Source organism: Lonchura striata, chromosome 28 (assembly GCF_050655825.1).
Source record: "Lonchura striata isolate lonStrDom1 chromosome 28, ASM5065582v1, whole genome shotgun sequence".
NCBI classification, from domain to species: Eukaryota; Metazoa; Chordata; class Aves; order Passeriformes; family Estrildidae; genus Lonchura; species Lonchura striata.
In genome coordinates, this window is record NC_140730.1 from 4,709,454 (window position 1) to 4,726,083 (window position 16,630).

The 16,630-nt window shown below is 50.0% G+C and overlaps 1 protein-coding gene across 1 annotated transcript; it reads left to right on the forward strand.

Moving 5' to 3' along the window:
• Positions 1-310: 310 nt before the first annotated feature.
• Positions 311-15,241, forward strand: SIN3B (SIN3 transcription regulator family member B). The gene is made up of 19 exons (XM_021551900.4): positions 311-454; positions 1,075-1,181; positions 1,977-2,130; positions 3,193-3,456; positions 3,824-3,967; positions 4,176-4,298; positions 4,772-4,861; positions 5,104-5,222; positions 5,857-6,064; positions 6,689-6,805; positions 7,154-7,392; positions 7,901-8,084; positions 8,300-8,894; positions 9,432-9,601; positions 10,136-10,309; positions 10,600-10,692; positions 10,982-11,076; positions 11,502-11,706; positions 12,713-15,241. Exons 1-19 carry the CDS (start codon positions 350-352, stop codon positions 12,941-12,943), a joined length of 3,417 nt encoding a protein of 1,138 aa, XP_021407575.2. The 5' UTR covers positions 311-349; the 3' UTR covers positions 12,944-15,241.
• Positions 15,242-16,630: the final 1,389 nt, after the last annotated feature.

Genomic DNA, 16,630 nt, shown 5'->3' on the forward strand with positions numbered 1-16,630 from the left:
AAGATCCCAGGGATCCCGCAGCCCCCCGGGCTCCTCCAGCAGCTCCCCCTGGGCCCCGGAGGCCCCTGAGGAGGTCCCTGAGGCGCTGCTGAGGCGCTGCTGAGGCGCCGCTCCCGCCGCTCGCTCGAACGGCCGGAAGCGGCGCTGGGGGCGTGGCCTGCACGGATGAGGGCGTGGCCACACCCTGTGGGCGGTGAGGGGGCGTGGTCTATGGCGGGGCGTGGCCAATCAGAGGGCGGAGGCACGGAGGGGGCGGGTCTCGCTGCGGAGGGGGCGTGGCCTGGGCCGTGCGCGCTGACGCAGCGGCGGCGCGCGCCGCCGGGGCCGCGCTCGCCCGCCCGACTCCAACATGGCGGCGGGGGGCGGCGGCGGCCGCGGGGCCGGCGGGGGCAGCGCCCCGCGCTGGGGCGGCGGCGGCGGCCGGGCCGCGCCGCACGAGAAGCTGCCGGTGCACGTGAGTGCGGGGGCCGCCATCGCCCCTTCCCCACCCTCCCCCGCCCCCGCGAATGGCCGCTCCTCGCCCCCCCCGGGACGGCCCCGCCCGCCCCCGCCGTGACCTGCCCCGTCCCGGCTGCGGTGCCGAACTCGCCCCTCAGGGCTTGTCCCTCACCCGCCGGTATCGGGGGGTGTCCCGGGGGCTCGTCCCCCTCGCGCCGGGGGCATCCCCGCCTTCCTCCGCTGGTTCCGTGGGGTCCCCTGGGGCTGCATCCCCTTCCCCCGGTTCCGTGTCCTGTTCCCCCGGTACCGTGAGGGCTCCCCGGGCCTGTTCCCCCCTCGCCTGGGCCCTGCCCCTCTCCCCGGCCCTGCTGTTCCTCTCAGGTACTGCGGTCATCCTCCCCAGGGACCTGTTCCCGGCTCCCCGGTGCCGTGCCCCCCTCCGTGCCGTGCCACCCCCGGGCACGGGCAGCCCGCCGGGGCCTGCCGTCCTCCGGTACCGAGTGCCCTCCGCCGCTGCTGCGGGGCTCCCCCGGCGCCGGTTCCCACCCCCTTGAGGGTGTCTTGAGGTGCCCCCGCCCCAGTTCTGGTGCCGTGGGGGCTCCGGGGCCTGTTCCCCACCATGTTCTCACCCCGCAGGTGGAGGATGCGCTGTCCTACCTGGACCAGGTGAAGATCCGCTTTGGCAGCGACCCTGCCACCTACAACGGCTTCCTGGAGATCATGAAGGAGTTCAAGAGCCAGAGGTAAAGCCAAGGTCCTTCACCCCAGGGTGCTCTAAGGACCTCATCAGCATTTCACAGAGGCCCGAACATCCTGAGCTGGGAGGGACCCCCAGGGATCATCAGCCCAGCCCCTGTCCCTGCCCAGACCCCCCAACAGCCCCACCCTGAGCAGCCCTGAGAGCGCTGTCCAAACGCTCCTGCAGCTCTGGCAGCCTCGGGGCCGGGACCATTCCCTGGGGAGCCTGGGCAGTGCCAGCACCCTCGGGGGGAAGAACCTTTCCCTGAGCTCCATGCCAAGGCCTGGCACAGCTCCAGCCCTTCCCTAAGGTCTCAGCCTTTGTGGGGTCTCTCTGCCTTTGCAGAGCCCCCCAGCCTTCACCCCATCATTCCTCCTCTGCACACTCACTGCCCTGTTCCCCAGTGGTGCAGTTCTGTGAAGCTGGAGTACTTCTGCCCATCCCATAATTTTCCAGAGGTGAAATGCACAGGAAAAAGCAAATCTGCTTTTGCTTTCCACTCTGAAACGCAGATCTGGGAAATAAGTGAAGCAACCTGAACAGAACCTGTGACCTGCAAGCTCTGGAGGTGCTGGCTGTCTGTCCTGTCCCTTTGCCAACCTGCACACTCATCTCTCCTCCCCAAGGATAACACTCCCAGGGTGAAGCTGCAGTGGTCATTCCCTCTAATTTGGCTAATTGTTTTTTTAAATAATTGCACCCCTAATTTACTAGATACTTCACATTTCTCTTGGCAGTTTCTGGGCTTAACTTGTGTTTCTGATTTGGATAATAAGTAACAAGCGCCTCTCAATTTTAGCATTGACACACCTGGAGTCATCCGACGTGTTTCTCAGCTTTTCCATGAGCATCCCGACCTCATTGTAGGATTCAATGCATTTCTTCCTCTGGGCTACAGGATAGAAATTCCAAAGAATGGGAAATTAAGTATACAGTCACCTTTGAATAGTCAGGTAGGTCACAGAACTCTTATCCTCTAAATAAACTGTTCCATGTGTCACTGGACATGTCTGCACAGTTTAGGCTGTGGAGATTTATGTATAGTGCTTGTTGCTGATGTTTTTAAAGCCTTTTTAATGGGTGTAATATAAATGTAAATGTTTATGCAAAGAATCATAGAATGCTTTGGATTGCAAGGGGCCTTAAAAATCACCTAGTTCCAACCTCCAATTTATTCTCAAACCAGGTAGTTTGACTTACACAGGAATGATGATTCTGCATGGAAACACCATTTCAACACCAAATATTTCAGTCGTGTTTGGAAACTGAAACTGGAATTGGCTTGACATTGTTCCCAGTATGGGTTGTGGGTAGTGGCAAATTTCAAGGGGTGATCCTGGAAGAATTGCACTTCCAGTCTTCCACTGAGAAACCAGGAAACTTGCTTAGGAAACAGGCAAAAGAACTGTGAAATCATTGAGTTGTTGACATTGGGAAAGGTCTTTAAGATCATGGAATCCCCATCAGATACTGTTGGTGTGAGACCCACTTGCTGGGATACAGATGGATGTCGCCCCTGCTTGATTTTTGTTATTACTGTGTGGAGCTGAAATACAGCCATAAACTGAATTCTGCTGATAAACTTGTGGTGTAAGTCTAGTTAGCAGCAGGAACAACCTTTTAAATCTCAGCTCCCTCAGATCCCTGTGTTGCTTAGGAATTAACACCTGTAAGGGCTGTATGTTTAATATGCCCCTTAAAACTGGCAGCTCCTCTGCAATAACCAGTGTAGCAGAACCTGCAGTGGTGTTTGGTGCAGCCTCTCAGTTGAGGCCAATAAGGCTGTGACAGCCACAAATCAGGTGGTTCTTACACCAGGGAGAACTTCAGGCATTATTTTAACTGATGGAGTTAATAAACCAGGTAGGGAAATTGATTGGTGACTGAACTCCTTTTTCTTCCTTCTTCACGTGACATTATTTTTCAGCTGGAGACTTGCCAGCACTGCTGCTGGGCTGTTGTTCAGCTGGTCCCTGATCTTTTTCCAACCCATCTCGTGTGTCCTGTGCCCCCAGGTGCCCCCAGAGCCCGTCCCCAGTGCACTCCCTGGCAGTGGGCTGGTCTTGCACTACTCCCAGGAGAACTCCCACAACCACAGCGACTGCTCTGAGGAGTTTCGGCAGCAGCTTCCCTACAAAGAAGATAAATCACAAATTCCCTTGGAATCTGATTCCGTGGAATTCAATAATGCCATCAGTTATGTGAATAAGATCAAAACACGTTTCCTTGACCATCCAGAGATTTACAGATCCTTTCTAGAAATTCTTCACACTTACCAGGTAAAAAGTCTTCTGTGGAAGAGACAGTGGATTGGCACTGGAGCTGTTGGAGTTGTTGTTGTCAAATTTAATCTCTACCTGTTGAACAGACTTAGAGTTCCCAAGGACTTGTCTTCATAGATATTCACAGGAAATGACAAAAAGTGTAAAAACCATGGGACTTTGTGGGGTGTAAAGAGGTCGTAGCCAGACCTGTCTTTGCTCACCTTTAGTTGATTTTGTGATCCTGTGTGTGTGTGTGTAAAAACCTGGGGCTGCCTCAGAGTCCTTTCTGTTGTGTGGCATTCGTGGTTTTGGCTCAGGGTGAGTTTTCTGGCAGAGTGAGGGATCTTTTGACTCTGTTGAACATCTGTGTGTATCTTTTCAGAAAGAGCAGCTGAACACCAAGGGCCGACCCTTCCGGGGCATGTCAGAAGAGGAAGTGTTCACTGAAGTGGCCAATCTGTTCCGGGGCCAGGAGGATCTGCTCTCAGAGTTTGGACAGTTCCTCCCAGAGGCAAAAAGGTCTTTGGTACGTGCTGAGAGCAGAGCAGGATATTGAATGCTCTGTCTGCATGTAGAATATGCAAATCATGGAAAATCATACAGCCAGTAATGAACATTGCTCCTCTTCATTGTTTGGATTTTCTCAGAACAGGTGACTTAACCACATGCTCTGTGTCCTGTTAGGACTCTTTATTTGAGAGGAGAATGTTGAAATCATTATTTATTTACTTCAGTTCACAGGAAATGGACCATGTGAAGTGAACAGTGTCCAGAAAACAGAGCATGAGAAGAATCTGGAGCACAGCAAGAAGCGATCCAGGCCACTGCTGCTGCGTCCTGTTTCTGGCCCAGCAAAGGTATCTTTCAGCAAGTGAAAACTTAGAATAAACTCATGTTACTTGTGCTTAGTAATTGCTGAGATAAAGGTGTAATGAGTAGTGTCTTTGATGTATGTAGGTGTATGAGAAAAAAAATTCTGAATTATTTTAATTGCTGTAGAAAAGGGGAATTTTTAATGCATGCTTAAACCTGTGTGGTAATATGTTTGATATTAAATATCACAAATTTCTGTACTAAGTATTGGCCCTGGAAGGGGACAATGTATTGCTTTTATGCAGAATCTCAAGTTATTATCTTTCTTTGTTGTTTCTTCTTGGCTGGGAGACATTTGACAGAGATTGCTGTAAGGATGTGACACAGCAATGCCAGATCACTGCTGGGGAAACACAGGTTCTCAGCCTTTGCAGGGAGCTGTTCTGTGTCAACAGAGTGGAATTTGATGGCATTTAAGTCACAACATTTTAAATATAACTGCTTGTTCTTTTAACAGAAGAAAATGAAGCTGCGAGGTACCAAAGATCTATCAGTTGCAACAGTGGGGAAATATGGGACACTGCAGGAATTTTCCTTCTTTGACAAGGTCAGTATTTGTCCTTTTCTCACATTCTCTGGACTTCAGCCTTTTACGTGGTAGTTAATTTGTTGGTTTTCTGTACAATTTGTGTGTCAGCACTTAAGACATTCCCTTGACATTTCAAGTGGTAGAGAAAGACCAACAAAAATTAAAATAGGTGGGTTTGGAAGATGAATAGACTGATCATGATGAATTTTCTAAATAGAAGTGGCATTCAGGTGCTGTGATCATCTCTCCAACTGCTGCAGGTGCGCAGGGTGCTCAAGAGTCAGGAGGTGTATGAGAATTTTCTTCGTTGCATTGCTCTCTTCAACCAAGAGTTGGTCTCTGGCTCTGAGTTGCTCCAGCTTGTTACACCCTTTTTAGGGTAAGTTACTAACTTACCTCTCTGCCCTGTGGTACTTTGTAAGTCTTACTCTGTTATTTTTTGGGCACATTGTGAACTTTTTTACAGAAGGTTTGGGGTTAACTTAGAAGTATCTCCTGGGTAGCAGGCAAGAAAATGAAGTTTAATCCAAAGTGAGGAGTAATAAAATCTGAACCTTTTAGTTTATCTATACAGCTCTTAACGAGTGTTGTGAGGAAGATATTTTCCTCTGTTGTTCACACTCCCCATTTAATATCTCAAAGTGTAATAAAGGTATAAACATGAAATCTGAGACCAGGGCTGTGAGAAGGATAAATAGCTCCAGCTCTGCTGTGAACCTCCTGAACTGTTTGGCTTGCAGCAGAAGAGGGAGAGTCAAATGGCAAGGATCAGTTTCTCCTCAGGCACTTAAGGGGAGTGTTTGTGTGGTGAAGGGAAATAATTTTCCTACCTTAAGTAAAAAACACAAGCCCTAAAGCAATTCAGAGAGAATGATAACAGAGGTGAGATGTTGGTGAAAGATTTCTCCCTGCAATGCTGAGTTTGTTTAGATATTTCTGCCTCCTTTTTGTGACGTGCATTAACCACCATAAAACTGTCACACTGAAATAACAAAATACTTGTGTTTTTGAAGGAAATTCCCAGAACTCTTTGCACAGTTCAAGTCCTTCCTTGGGGTGAAAGAGCTTTCCTTTGCTTCTCCGCTGAGCGACCGCTCCGGGGATGGGATGAGCCGGGAAATCGATTACGCATCCTGCAAACGCATCGGATCCAGTTACAGGGCTCTCCCAAAAACCTACCAGCAGCCAAAGTGCAGTGGGAGAACAGCCATTTGCAAGGAGGTACTCTGGGGTCAGGCTTTCAACCCCTGAACACACATAAAAATTGGAGCGGGGCGGTTCGTGCCACAGCTGCTGCATGTGGAGTCACCTTTTCAGTGCTAATTCAATTTATTCAGCCAATTTATTGAAATAATACCCACATTTCACTAACTTTATCAAAACCTGTCTCAAATCTCATCTCTAATACCTTTTGAGTCTGTGTGCAGACAGAAATTTATTCCTGTAGACAGAAAAGAATATTAAATATCCTGGAATTAATTTTCTAGCAGTGGGCCAGTATGGCCTTTGGGAACAATTTTTGTCTGGAAGAGCCCCATGAGGCAGTGCCTGAGGTGCCATTCCCACTGTTGTGGGGGGCTCTGTCTCTTTTATTTACAGTTGCTGATCACTGCAGAGTGATCTCTGTTTGTGAGGTGATAGTGAAGATGTTATTGAGTTTTCTGAACAGGGCCTTGCAGTTCCACACAGACCTCAAATCTGGGGAGCAATGACCTGGGAATTAGGTCTGGAATATCCCACATAACCTCAGGGAAGAACTATGCAAGAAGACAGGAGAAAAACCCCATGAGAACAGCTCTGGGCTCACAAGGCCCTGCTCAATGTCATGCCTCTGCACTGTTGCAGGTGTTAAATGATACCTGGGTTTCGTTTCCATCCTGGTCTGAAGACTCCACCTTTGTCAGCTCCAAGAAGACTCCATATGAGGAGCAGCTGCACCGCTGCGAGGATGAGCGCTTTGAGGTACCTCTGCTGCTGAGCTCCCTTTCTGCTCCCTCAGAAAGCAAAACCTCGATTTTGCTGAATTAATTAGTGGCCAGTTCCTGAAAGTTCTGTTGGTGTTTGTTGGTTTATGATGGAGTTCGGTGTGCTGTGCTTGGAGTCTAATAGTTCTTCCTAGGCATGAATCCAGTTCTAAATTGCATGTGACCTTTGGGAGAGCTGGCAGAGGTCTCTTCCAGTAAAAACCTTCCTGCTGCTTCCTGGCTCCACCCTGTGGGGCTGGAACACCTTCCACAAACCTGGGCTGCTGCTGCTCTCCCTGTTCCTGCTCTGCCTCTTCTGACACTGATTTCTGGGAACTCTCAACAGCTGGATGTTGTCCTGGAGACCAATTTAGCCACAATCCGTGTTCTGGAGAGTGTGCAGAAAAAACTGTCCCGCCTGACCCAGGAGGACCAGGAGAAGTTTCGCCTGGATGATTGTTTGGGGGGAACCTCAGAAGTGATCCAGCGCCGGGCCATCTATCGCATCTACGGTGACAAAGCACCAGAGATCATTGAGAGTCTGAAGAAAAACCCAGTTACTGCTGTCCCTGTGGTTCTTAAGAGGTACTTCCCATTGTGCCATGTTCTTTAAGAAGCTGAAAAAAGGATTTTAAAAGCTTTTTTAAACAACAAAACATGAGGACGTAGCCTCAGGCTGTGCTGCTGGAAGTTCTGGTTGGACATCAGGCGGAATTTCTTCACAGAAAGGATTGTTAAACATTGGAAAGGAGTGCCCAGGGAGGTGGTGGAGTCCCCATCCCTGGACGTGTTCAAAAACCAGCTGGCCCTGGCACTTGGTGCTCTGGTCAGGTTGATAAAGTAGTGATTGGTCAAAGGTTGGACTTGATGATCTCAGACGTCTTTTTGAACCTAAATGGTTTTGTGATTCTGTAGGTGTTGTTTCAACTCATCATCACTGATGAGTTGAATTCATTTATTGCTTCCAGGAATCAATTCTGGTTTTCCACTGAAAACTTCTTGCTGCACCCTAGTTGGGTGCATTAAAATGTTTCAGGTGTGTTTCTCTGTCTGTCTGTCTGTCTGAACTGACATAGACTGTTCATTTATGCAGATTGAAAGCAAAAGAGGAAGAATGGAGGGAGGCCCAGCAGGGCTTCAACAAGATTTGGAGGGAGCAGTATGAGAAGGCCTATTTGAAATCCCTAGACCACCAGGCTGTCAACTTCAAGCAGAATGACACCAAAGCTCTGCGCTCCAAGAGCTTGCTGAATGAAATTGAGAGTGTCTATGACGAGGTGGGTATGACAGGAAATGACCCCTCCTCCATTCCCTCCCCTGCTCGTGTGGCCCAGATGTGTCCACAGCACCTGGGGCCGTATGGAAGTGGTTGGAAACTGGGTCAAAACCAGCTGTCCCAAGCACAGTGTTAATACTAGTTTATTCCTCCTGGCAGGAATGGCTCCTGAGCATGGACTGGGAGAATTTTTATCTGTTTGTCTCTTGATTACAGCATCAGGAGCAGCATTCGGAGGGGAGGAGTTCATCCACCAACGAGCCTCATCTTATCTTCATCTATGAAGACAAGCAGATTTTGGAAGATGCAGCATCTCTTATCAGCTATTATGTGAAAAGGCAGCCCACCATCCAAAAGGAGGATCAGGCAACCATCAGGCAGATTGTGCATCACTTCATACCTGAGCTGTTCTTCTCTCAGCCACCTGAACACAACATTTCTGAGGAATCAACAGATGAGGACAGAGAAAACCACCAGGGCCAGAACCTGGATACTCCTGAGCTGCGGAAAAAACACGTGCCTGGGCCTCCAAGCAGTCCTTTGGAGACCAAAGCAACCTTCTGTGATGTGACAGCTGCTGAGCCCCACAACACCCTGGATGATGTTTACAGCCTCTTCTTTGTCAATAATAATTGGTATTTCTTCCTGCGCCTTCACCAGACTCTGTGCTCCAGGCTCCTAAAGATTTATCGCCAGGCCCAGAAGCAGCTTCTGGAATATCGGACTGAGAAAGAGAGAGAGAAGCTCCTCTGTGAAGGGAGGAAAGAAAAAACCAATGATCCAGCCATGGAGCTAAGACTGAAACAACCAAGTAAGAATAATGCAGGGCTTAGTTCACTCATAATGATCTGGGTGCCTGTGCTCCATTGTGTATGTCTTAGTCACTGGGGCCAGCAGGCAGCTCTGTGAAGGGTGTGGAGGTGCAATCCTCTGCTGTGTTGGTGAGTTGTGGACACAGCTCCTTCAGCAGGGCAGTCAGGGTGTCACAGGCGGCTTCACAGAGACTTCCTGCCAGCCCACCACCATACTTAGGTGTTTCAGGTACCTCATTGCAGGAATCCAGTTACTTTGATTTACAATGTAAACAGCCCCACAAAGAAATAGTTACTGCCCAGGGCAGTCCTGGAAGTGCATGTGGAAAACTGTCCCAGCCTGTCAGGGCACCTGGCAGGGATCTGCTTGTCTGTAATGTCACTCTCTGCACTGGGTTTCTTGTGGTTCTTGTGCAGTGCTGCCTCTTGCACTGCTTGACTTCACTCTGCCTGTTGTGTGTGTGAAATGAACTCGCTTTGCTTGACTTCACTCTGCCTGTTCTGTGTGTGAAATGAACTCACTTTCCCCTGGCCAGGTGAGGTGGAGCTGGAGGAGTACTACCCAGCCTTCCTGGACATGGTGAGGAGCCTGCTGGATGGGAACATCGACCCCACGCAGTACGAGGACACCCTGCGGGAGATGTTCACCATCCACGCCTACATCGGCTTCACCATGGACAAGCTGGTGCAGAACATCGTGCGCCAGGTGAGGGCTGGGCTGGGCTGGGCTGGGGCTGCACATCTCCCCTCACACACAGCCAGGCTTCTCCCAGTGCCCTGCAGAGCAGTGGGCACTGAGCTCTGAGCAAATCCAGAGAAAAGTTTTATCTGACAGGGAAATGCCCAAGCAGAAATTTAGTGAGAGAATTCAGCTTCCATACAGGGACCGTCTTAGGGGATTTATTCTTTCTGGCCTTTCCCAATGTTTTTTGAGTTCCAGTCTTTTCAAAATTCTGCCATGCTCAAAATACATCTTAGGCAGCACATAAAATGTCAGGTCCTTCTTACTCAAATCTTCCTTCCAGCTGTAGTTTTCTAGTTAAGGCACATCAGCCCCTCACTCTCCTCTTCTCCTTTTATTGCAAAGTCATGAAAAAGAGAGTGCAATGTAGGAAGTCTCTGGAGTTTGGTGCTTTAGCTGGGTGTGATGCCATGCTGAGTTTTACACTCTTTTTATGAAACACTAGAGTTCACTCTTGGCCCAGGCTTGCTGACTGAACTTCCCCTTTTTTAATGGAAGCTTCACCATCTAGTGAGCGATGACATCTGCTTGAAGGTGGTTGAGCTCTACCTGAACGAGAGGAAGCGAGGAGCTGCTGGGGGTAATTTGTCATCCCGCTGTGTCCGGGCAGCAAAGGAGACCAGCTACCAGTGGAAGGCTGAACGGTGCATGGCAGATGAGAACTGCTTCAAGGTGAGACCTTGCTGCCAGGGAACTCCACAAAATCACTGAAAAACTTCAGAAAATTTCCCAGGTGGCACTTCACCTGAGAGAAATTGGGTTTGGAAGCTCCAAGGGGAGAGAGTGAGCAATATGGAGAGAAGGTACCAAAATCAGAGCACAGACAGTGAGGAGACATTATGGTTCACTGAGAAGCCCTGCTGCATCTATCCTATCTTCTGTTTGTTGTCTAAATGACTTGCAAATATGCAGCATTTTATTGTGAACCCCTGTGGCAAATATTTTCTGTAACTTTATCACAGGTCATGTTTCTCCAGAGGAAAGGACAGGTGATCATGACCATTGAGCTGCTGGATACAGAGGAAACCCAGACAGAAGATCCTGTGGAGGTCCAGGTAACACTACAGTGACCATGGAGTCCGTGTACCACAGAGCAGATGTCTAAGAATGCTTTCCCTTCTTCCTTGTTCCCAACTATGAGGCTTTGCCAGGAGGACAGGTTTGCCTGGAGGGTGGGCAGGTGACTTGCGGGACTGTGGCCATTGACAGAATTGTTGCATTAGCAGAAGAGTATCAAAATAAATCAGTGCCTCAGAATAATCAGCTTGCAAATAAATAGGTTCTTTGCAGTGATTTTTGTCCTGATGAGGTGAAATCTCACTGGAACTGGTCTCCTTTGTGTAGCACCTGGCAAACTACATGGAGCAGTATGTTGGGGTGGAAGGAGCTCCCAACAACCAGAACGATGGCTTCCTCCTGAAACCGGTCTTTCTGCAAAGGTGAGCTGCTCCCTGCCCTGAGCCACACCTGCAGCAGCTGCTGCTGCCTCCTCCCTGCCCTTGTGCCACTGGGTTTGGGTGATGTGATGTGCCAGCCCTGGGCAAGTGCACTCACCTTTGAGGGGATGCTCCAGGCCAGTGAGCTGCACGGGAATGCTGAAAGAGAAATTTATGCCCACTGCACTGAGGTTTGTTCATAGAACTGCATTTGGAATGGAGATGGATGGACTCTGGATGGGATTCTGGATCTACTTTGTTCCCACTTCCCTAAATATTTGTCAGAGGATACAGAGGAAGATCTCAGAGAGAGCCTGAAAAACAAAACATGCAAAAACAAATTCCATACTTGTGCTGTGAGCCCTGTCAGCTGAGGAGAACACTTCACCAAGTGTGACACGTGCTTTGTCATCCTTGTTTTGCTCCAGAAACCTGAAGAAGTTTCGCAAGTGGCAGTGCAAGCAGGTGAGGGCCCTGCGCAGCGAGGTCAAGAGCTCCTGGAAGCGGCTGATCGGGGTGGAGAGCGCCTGCAACGTCGACTGCCGCTTCAAGCTCAACACCCACAAGATGATGTTCATCATGAACTCCGAGGATTACATGTACAGGAGGGGGGCTCTCTGCAGAGCCAAGCAGGTACATCTCCCTTTTGCTCCCTCTGTGTCAGAATCTGTGGTATTGATGATCCTGAGATTGTAGAAAGTCTCTGTCTTTCTGCCCCATTGCCAAAGAAGTCATAATTCGTCTGTGCTGGTTTTCAAGGTTGTTTATTCTGTTTATCTCTCACATGTTCTGCTGCCCTGCCCAGCTCTGTCCTGCAGGGCAGCGTGTGGGGCTCTGCCCTCAGTGGGATGTTACAAACATTAAATACCAGAAACTCCCTGGGCTGCATTTACAATAACATGCCAATATCTGTCACCTATGTTGGACAGTGTGTCCCCAGCCTGAACCAACAGAAAAATGCCAACACCACAGTGAAACATGGAGGGCATGAAGAAGGAGAAAAAGGACAAGGCACACCCAATTTCCTCCATCTTGTCCCCTTTGAACCCCTTATCTAGAATCCTAAAATTTTACTTTTGCACCTGTGCCACACTTAATTATTACTTATATTAAACACTCGGAGCCTGTAATTCATCCTGTAAGATTGAAAACTCTTTTCCATGGGCAGAGATCACAGCCAGTGTCTCTGGGGGCTCTGTCCAGGGGGGTTCCTGACCCCTGCCAGGGTCCCAGACCTGCCAAGGCAGCCAAAGGGAAGCTCTGGATTCCCACACCTCTCCAGCCCAGGTGGTAGCAGAGGTTGGGGGTGGGAGCCAAAATGCACGTACCAATAATTTGATTCTACAGTACCAATTGCAGGAATTGTGCAAGCTGCACCCAAAAGTTACTGCTTTGTGTCTGGTGTAACAGGGAGGAGAGCTGGTAAATGCTCTGTACTTTGGATTAGTTTAGCAGCCTTTTGTTTACATGCAAATTTTAAGTGGGAGTGGCAAACATTAGGAAATAGGGATGGTTAAACAGTCTGCGGTTTCCTGTTTCCCTTTGTGCTGTTCCCAATGCGTTGCACACCTCAGGTAGAGCTGAGGGCTTTGGCTTTTCCCCCAGGAACCTCTCAGTGATCTTTACTGCCTGCTCCCAGGTCCAGCCCGTGGTGCTGCTGAAGCACCACCAGCAGTTCGAGGAGTGGCACAACCGGTGGCTGGAGGAGAACGTGTCCATGGAGGCCGTGGACGTGGTTCAAGACTGGCTGATGGGGGATGAGGACGAGGAAATGGTGCCCTGCAAAACCACCTGTGAGACAGTGAACATCCACGGGGTGCCAGTGAACAGATACAGAGTGCAGTACAGCCGCCGTCCTGCTTCACCCTGAGCACCCAGACAAGGCAGAGCTCTGCTGGTGAAGCACGTTTACTATGAGAATAGTGGTGGGAATGCAATGTATGTATTAATGATATTTATCCAAACAGCATTTTACTTTGGATTATCATGTATTTTCCATATGGCATAGACTTGTCTCCTTGCAGTGCAATCCTCCAGTCATCATGAAGAAACTTTGAAAAGCTTTTATGGGAAGGGGGCTCTTGGCATTGCCACACACTTTTTAGTAGTTTCCTGGCTTTAGGCCACTGCTGACCAGCTCAGTGAGGGGGTGAACTACCACTAGTGGCTTTGTTGGAGAGGTGGAGCTGGGCTGGTGTTTGAGCAGATGCTGGCAGCTGCTTCCACTTCCAAGGCTTTGGTATGCCCTGTCTTCCTGACTTTGTGCTGTCTTGGAGCCTGCAGAACTTTTCACTGTACCCTGGGAGTGCCAGCGGGGCGGAGAGCCCCTGGCACAGGGGAGCTTCGTTATCCCTGTGAACCAACAAGGCGACAAATGACTCTTGTTCCTGGTGCTCTGGTGAGAAAAATGCCAAAACTGACACGGGAATGGCCAGCACTCAAGGCTCTGATGCTCCCTCATCAACCAAGTGTTGTGGGGCATGAACTGAGGGGAGGAACGCTGAGCTGTGATGCTGGGGTGGGAGCGATGCCCGACCCGAGATCCCCCAGGAGCTGAGGAGCTGCTGCAGACTCTGCCTTCCAGAACATCCACGAGGAGGAATATCCATGTCCATTGCGAGCTCTGGCCTGGTTTTTGGGTTTGTGTTTTGCGTGTTGGTGGGCAGCTCCGGAGCTGGGCGTTTCCCCGTGCATGCCCTGCCCCCGGCGCTCCGCGGGGCTGCGCCGGATCGGTGACATCGGCAGATGGAGCTCCCGGAGCACAGCTGCGAGCCGAGCTCGGCACACGGACCCTCCTGTTTCTGCTGGGTCAGCACAGGCGCTGCCTTTGCGGGGACACACGGAAACCTGCGAGGAGCAGATGAGATCCAGCCACAACCATCCTAGACGAGCATCCGTACTGCTATCAAAGCTTTTTCTGCCATGAAACCTAACACAGCCTGCCCTGATCCATGCAGAACACTACATCTGATTTAATCTAGTGAGAAATCAAGGAAATTTACTGGTGTCTGCCCTGCAGCCCCACTGTGACTTCACTCCTGTTTTTCAGGGGCCAAGGGCAAGTACGCTGTCCATGGAGTGTATTACAAACATAACATTTTGAGGCATACCCAGCCTCCTTTCAGCTTTGCTTCCAACTTTTCCCTGGCTTTTGGGGCAATAACTACCCCACCCTGAAACTTTCTGTGGCTTTGATTTTTAGGTTATGATTTCTGCCAGACCTAAGGAGCAGCCTGTAGGATTTGTCCTGGGTTATTTCCACTGTACGACATTTGGTTTCGCAATTGTCTCTACTTGACAGTAGAAAAATTGGCCTTTGGGGTATGTTTAATAGGAAACTGTCCCAAGCCTTTGTCTTTTTTGCAAAATAATCTGTGGGAGGGAAGGAGGGAGGCCAGTCTCTGGCATTCATGGCCACTTGCACAACCACTGCCAGCAGAGACTTTTCTTCAAGAGCCTGTGTTCTCCTGGGCTGGGTCTCTGCTAAACTTTGGTTTAATGATCTGAAGGTTCTTCCCCTGCCCTCATTGCAGTGATGAGACCACGAGGCTCTGCAAGGGCTGGGGGAGCAGGGGGACAAGCCCAGTGCAAAGCACAGTGTCCCCCTTTCCCTTCCAGTCAGCTCACCAAAACACACCTCAGTCCTGCTCACCTCTCTGCTGTCTCCCAGTGGAGATGACACTTGTGCCAAATTTTATGGTTTTATGATACAGAAGACTGTTTACTAGAAAATAGGTGGCAACTTGTGGCTTAAAATGCATTTAATTCCAGGTGTACCAAGGTGAGCAACATGCCTGGGCACCGTCCTGTTCCATCAACCCATTCTAAGTGTACTTCAGGTATTTTTAAGCATCCTTATTTTGTAAACCTTAATTTATAATCTGAACTGATTAAGGAAGACTTTTGCCCTTTACAGTGGTATTGTCTTGAAGCTGAGAGTAGCAAGGGACATGAAGGGAGTATCAGGCAGGTTTGAGAGGGGCTTGTTCATGTCTGAGGGTTTCAGCTGTGTATCTGCACGACCTTGAGTCAAGAGTTTGTTCTTCCATTTGTTTGAAGGATCTTTGCTTTTGGGCTTGTAATTGCTTTGCCAGCTCCTTGAATGTAGTTTTTTTTATATTTATTTGCACATTCAAGTAAAATAAAATATTGATTTTAAAAGTCTGCAGCTCTCACTGTTTTACGTCTTTTTTTCCAACTAATTTAAACTTTGTGACAGAATTGTCTTTTACCTGAAACTGGATTTTAAATGGTAGAAAAATGCAATGGAAAGGTTGAAGTTGCTGGACAGGCTGCAGGGTGTGCTGATGCAGCTGTGTGTCAGCAAGTGCTGTGTGAGGGTGTGAGCAGTGCACTCGCTGATGGAAAAGGGAAATACATTTCCTGCAAGCAGAGATCCCACGCAGGAGCTGGGGCTGCACTCACGTGGGAGCTGCCAAAACCTCTCCTGGAGCAGGGAGCCCGGGGGGTGGCACAGTTGCTCCACCAGAGAGGTCTCAAAAGCAAATGTTGGAAGGGCTGGAGCAGTGCCAGGCCTTGGCATGGAGCTCAGGGAAAGGTTCTTCCCCCCGAGGGTGCTGGCACTGCCCAGGCTCCCCAGGGAATGGTCCCGGCCCCGAGGCTGCCAGAGCTGCAGGAGCGTTTGGACAGCGCTCTCAGGGCTGGGCAGGGTGGGGCTGTTGGGGGGTCTGGGCAGGGACAGGGGCTGGATTTGATCCCTGGGGGTCCCTCCCAGCTCTGTGACCTTCTCAGCTTTTCCCTGCCCAGTGTCTCACAAAGATGCAGGGCCAGGGGCTGCATTTGATCCTTGTGGGATCCTTCCAGCTCTGCAGTTGTGTCCTGCCAGGCAGTGACTTCTTGCAGCCGGGTTCCTGCCTAGCAGCACCTCTGCCAGAGGTGGGGCACAGCCCAGGCCTGGCCCCAGGAATCCCTGAACACAAGCAGGGCTCAAGAGAAGGGGCTGATTCCAGTTCCCAACCCCACAAGCACATCTGCTACAGGTTAAGACAACACAACTGCAACCATGAAAATAACCCTCCACCCGCCTTTCCCTCAGCCTCCCCAAATTCCTGGGTAATAACATGTTTAACTGTGTTCCCTGTGAGCTCTGCACGACAAATGAATGAGTGGATTTTGCAAATGAAGCTGTAGTGATGTGACCCAGAGCTGATAGGAGTTTCCTTTACATCATCCCCAACACTTCCGTTGCCATAACAAAAGGCAGCTCTGCTCTCTGTGCAGCCCCCTGCTCACTCATACGGGAAAAAAGTGTTGCTCTCCCCATTACAATCCTCTGGTGCATCCACTGCACGGAATAATTGGATTAAAATGGTGGTGGTGGTGTCTCAGAGGACACAGCCCACTTTGCACAGATCTTCTCTTGGCACTCTCACGAAGGGGATGATCCCTGCACTTGAGGGGAGGGACAGCCAGATGTGACATGAGAGCACTTGGAGGTCTCAGCAAACAGCTTAAACACATCCTTCAGCTTTGCACGATGGGATAGGTGTAAATGGTTTGCACAATTAAACTCAGAGTTGCTAAAGGGAGTACCTGA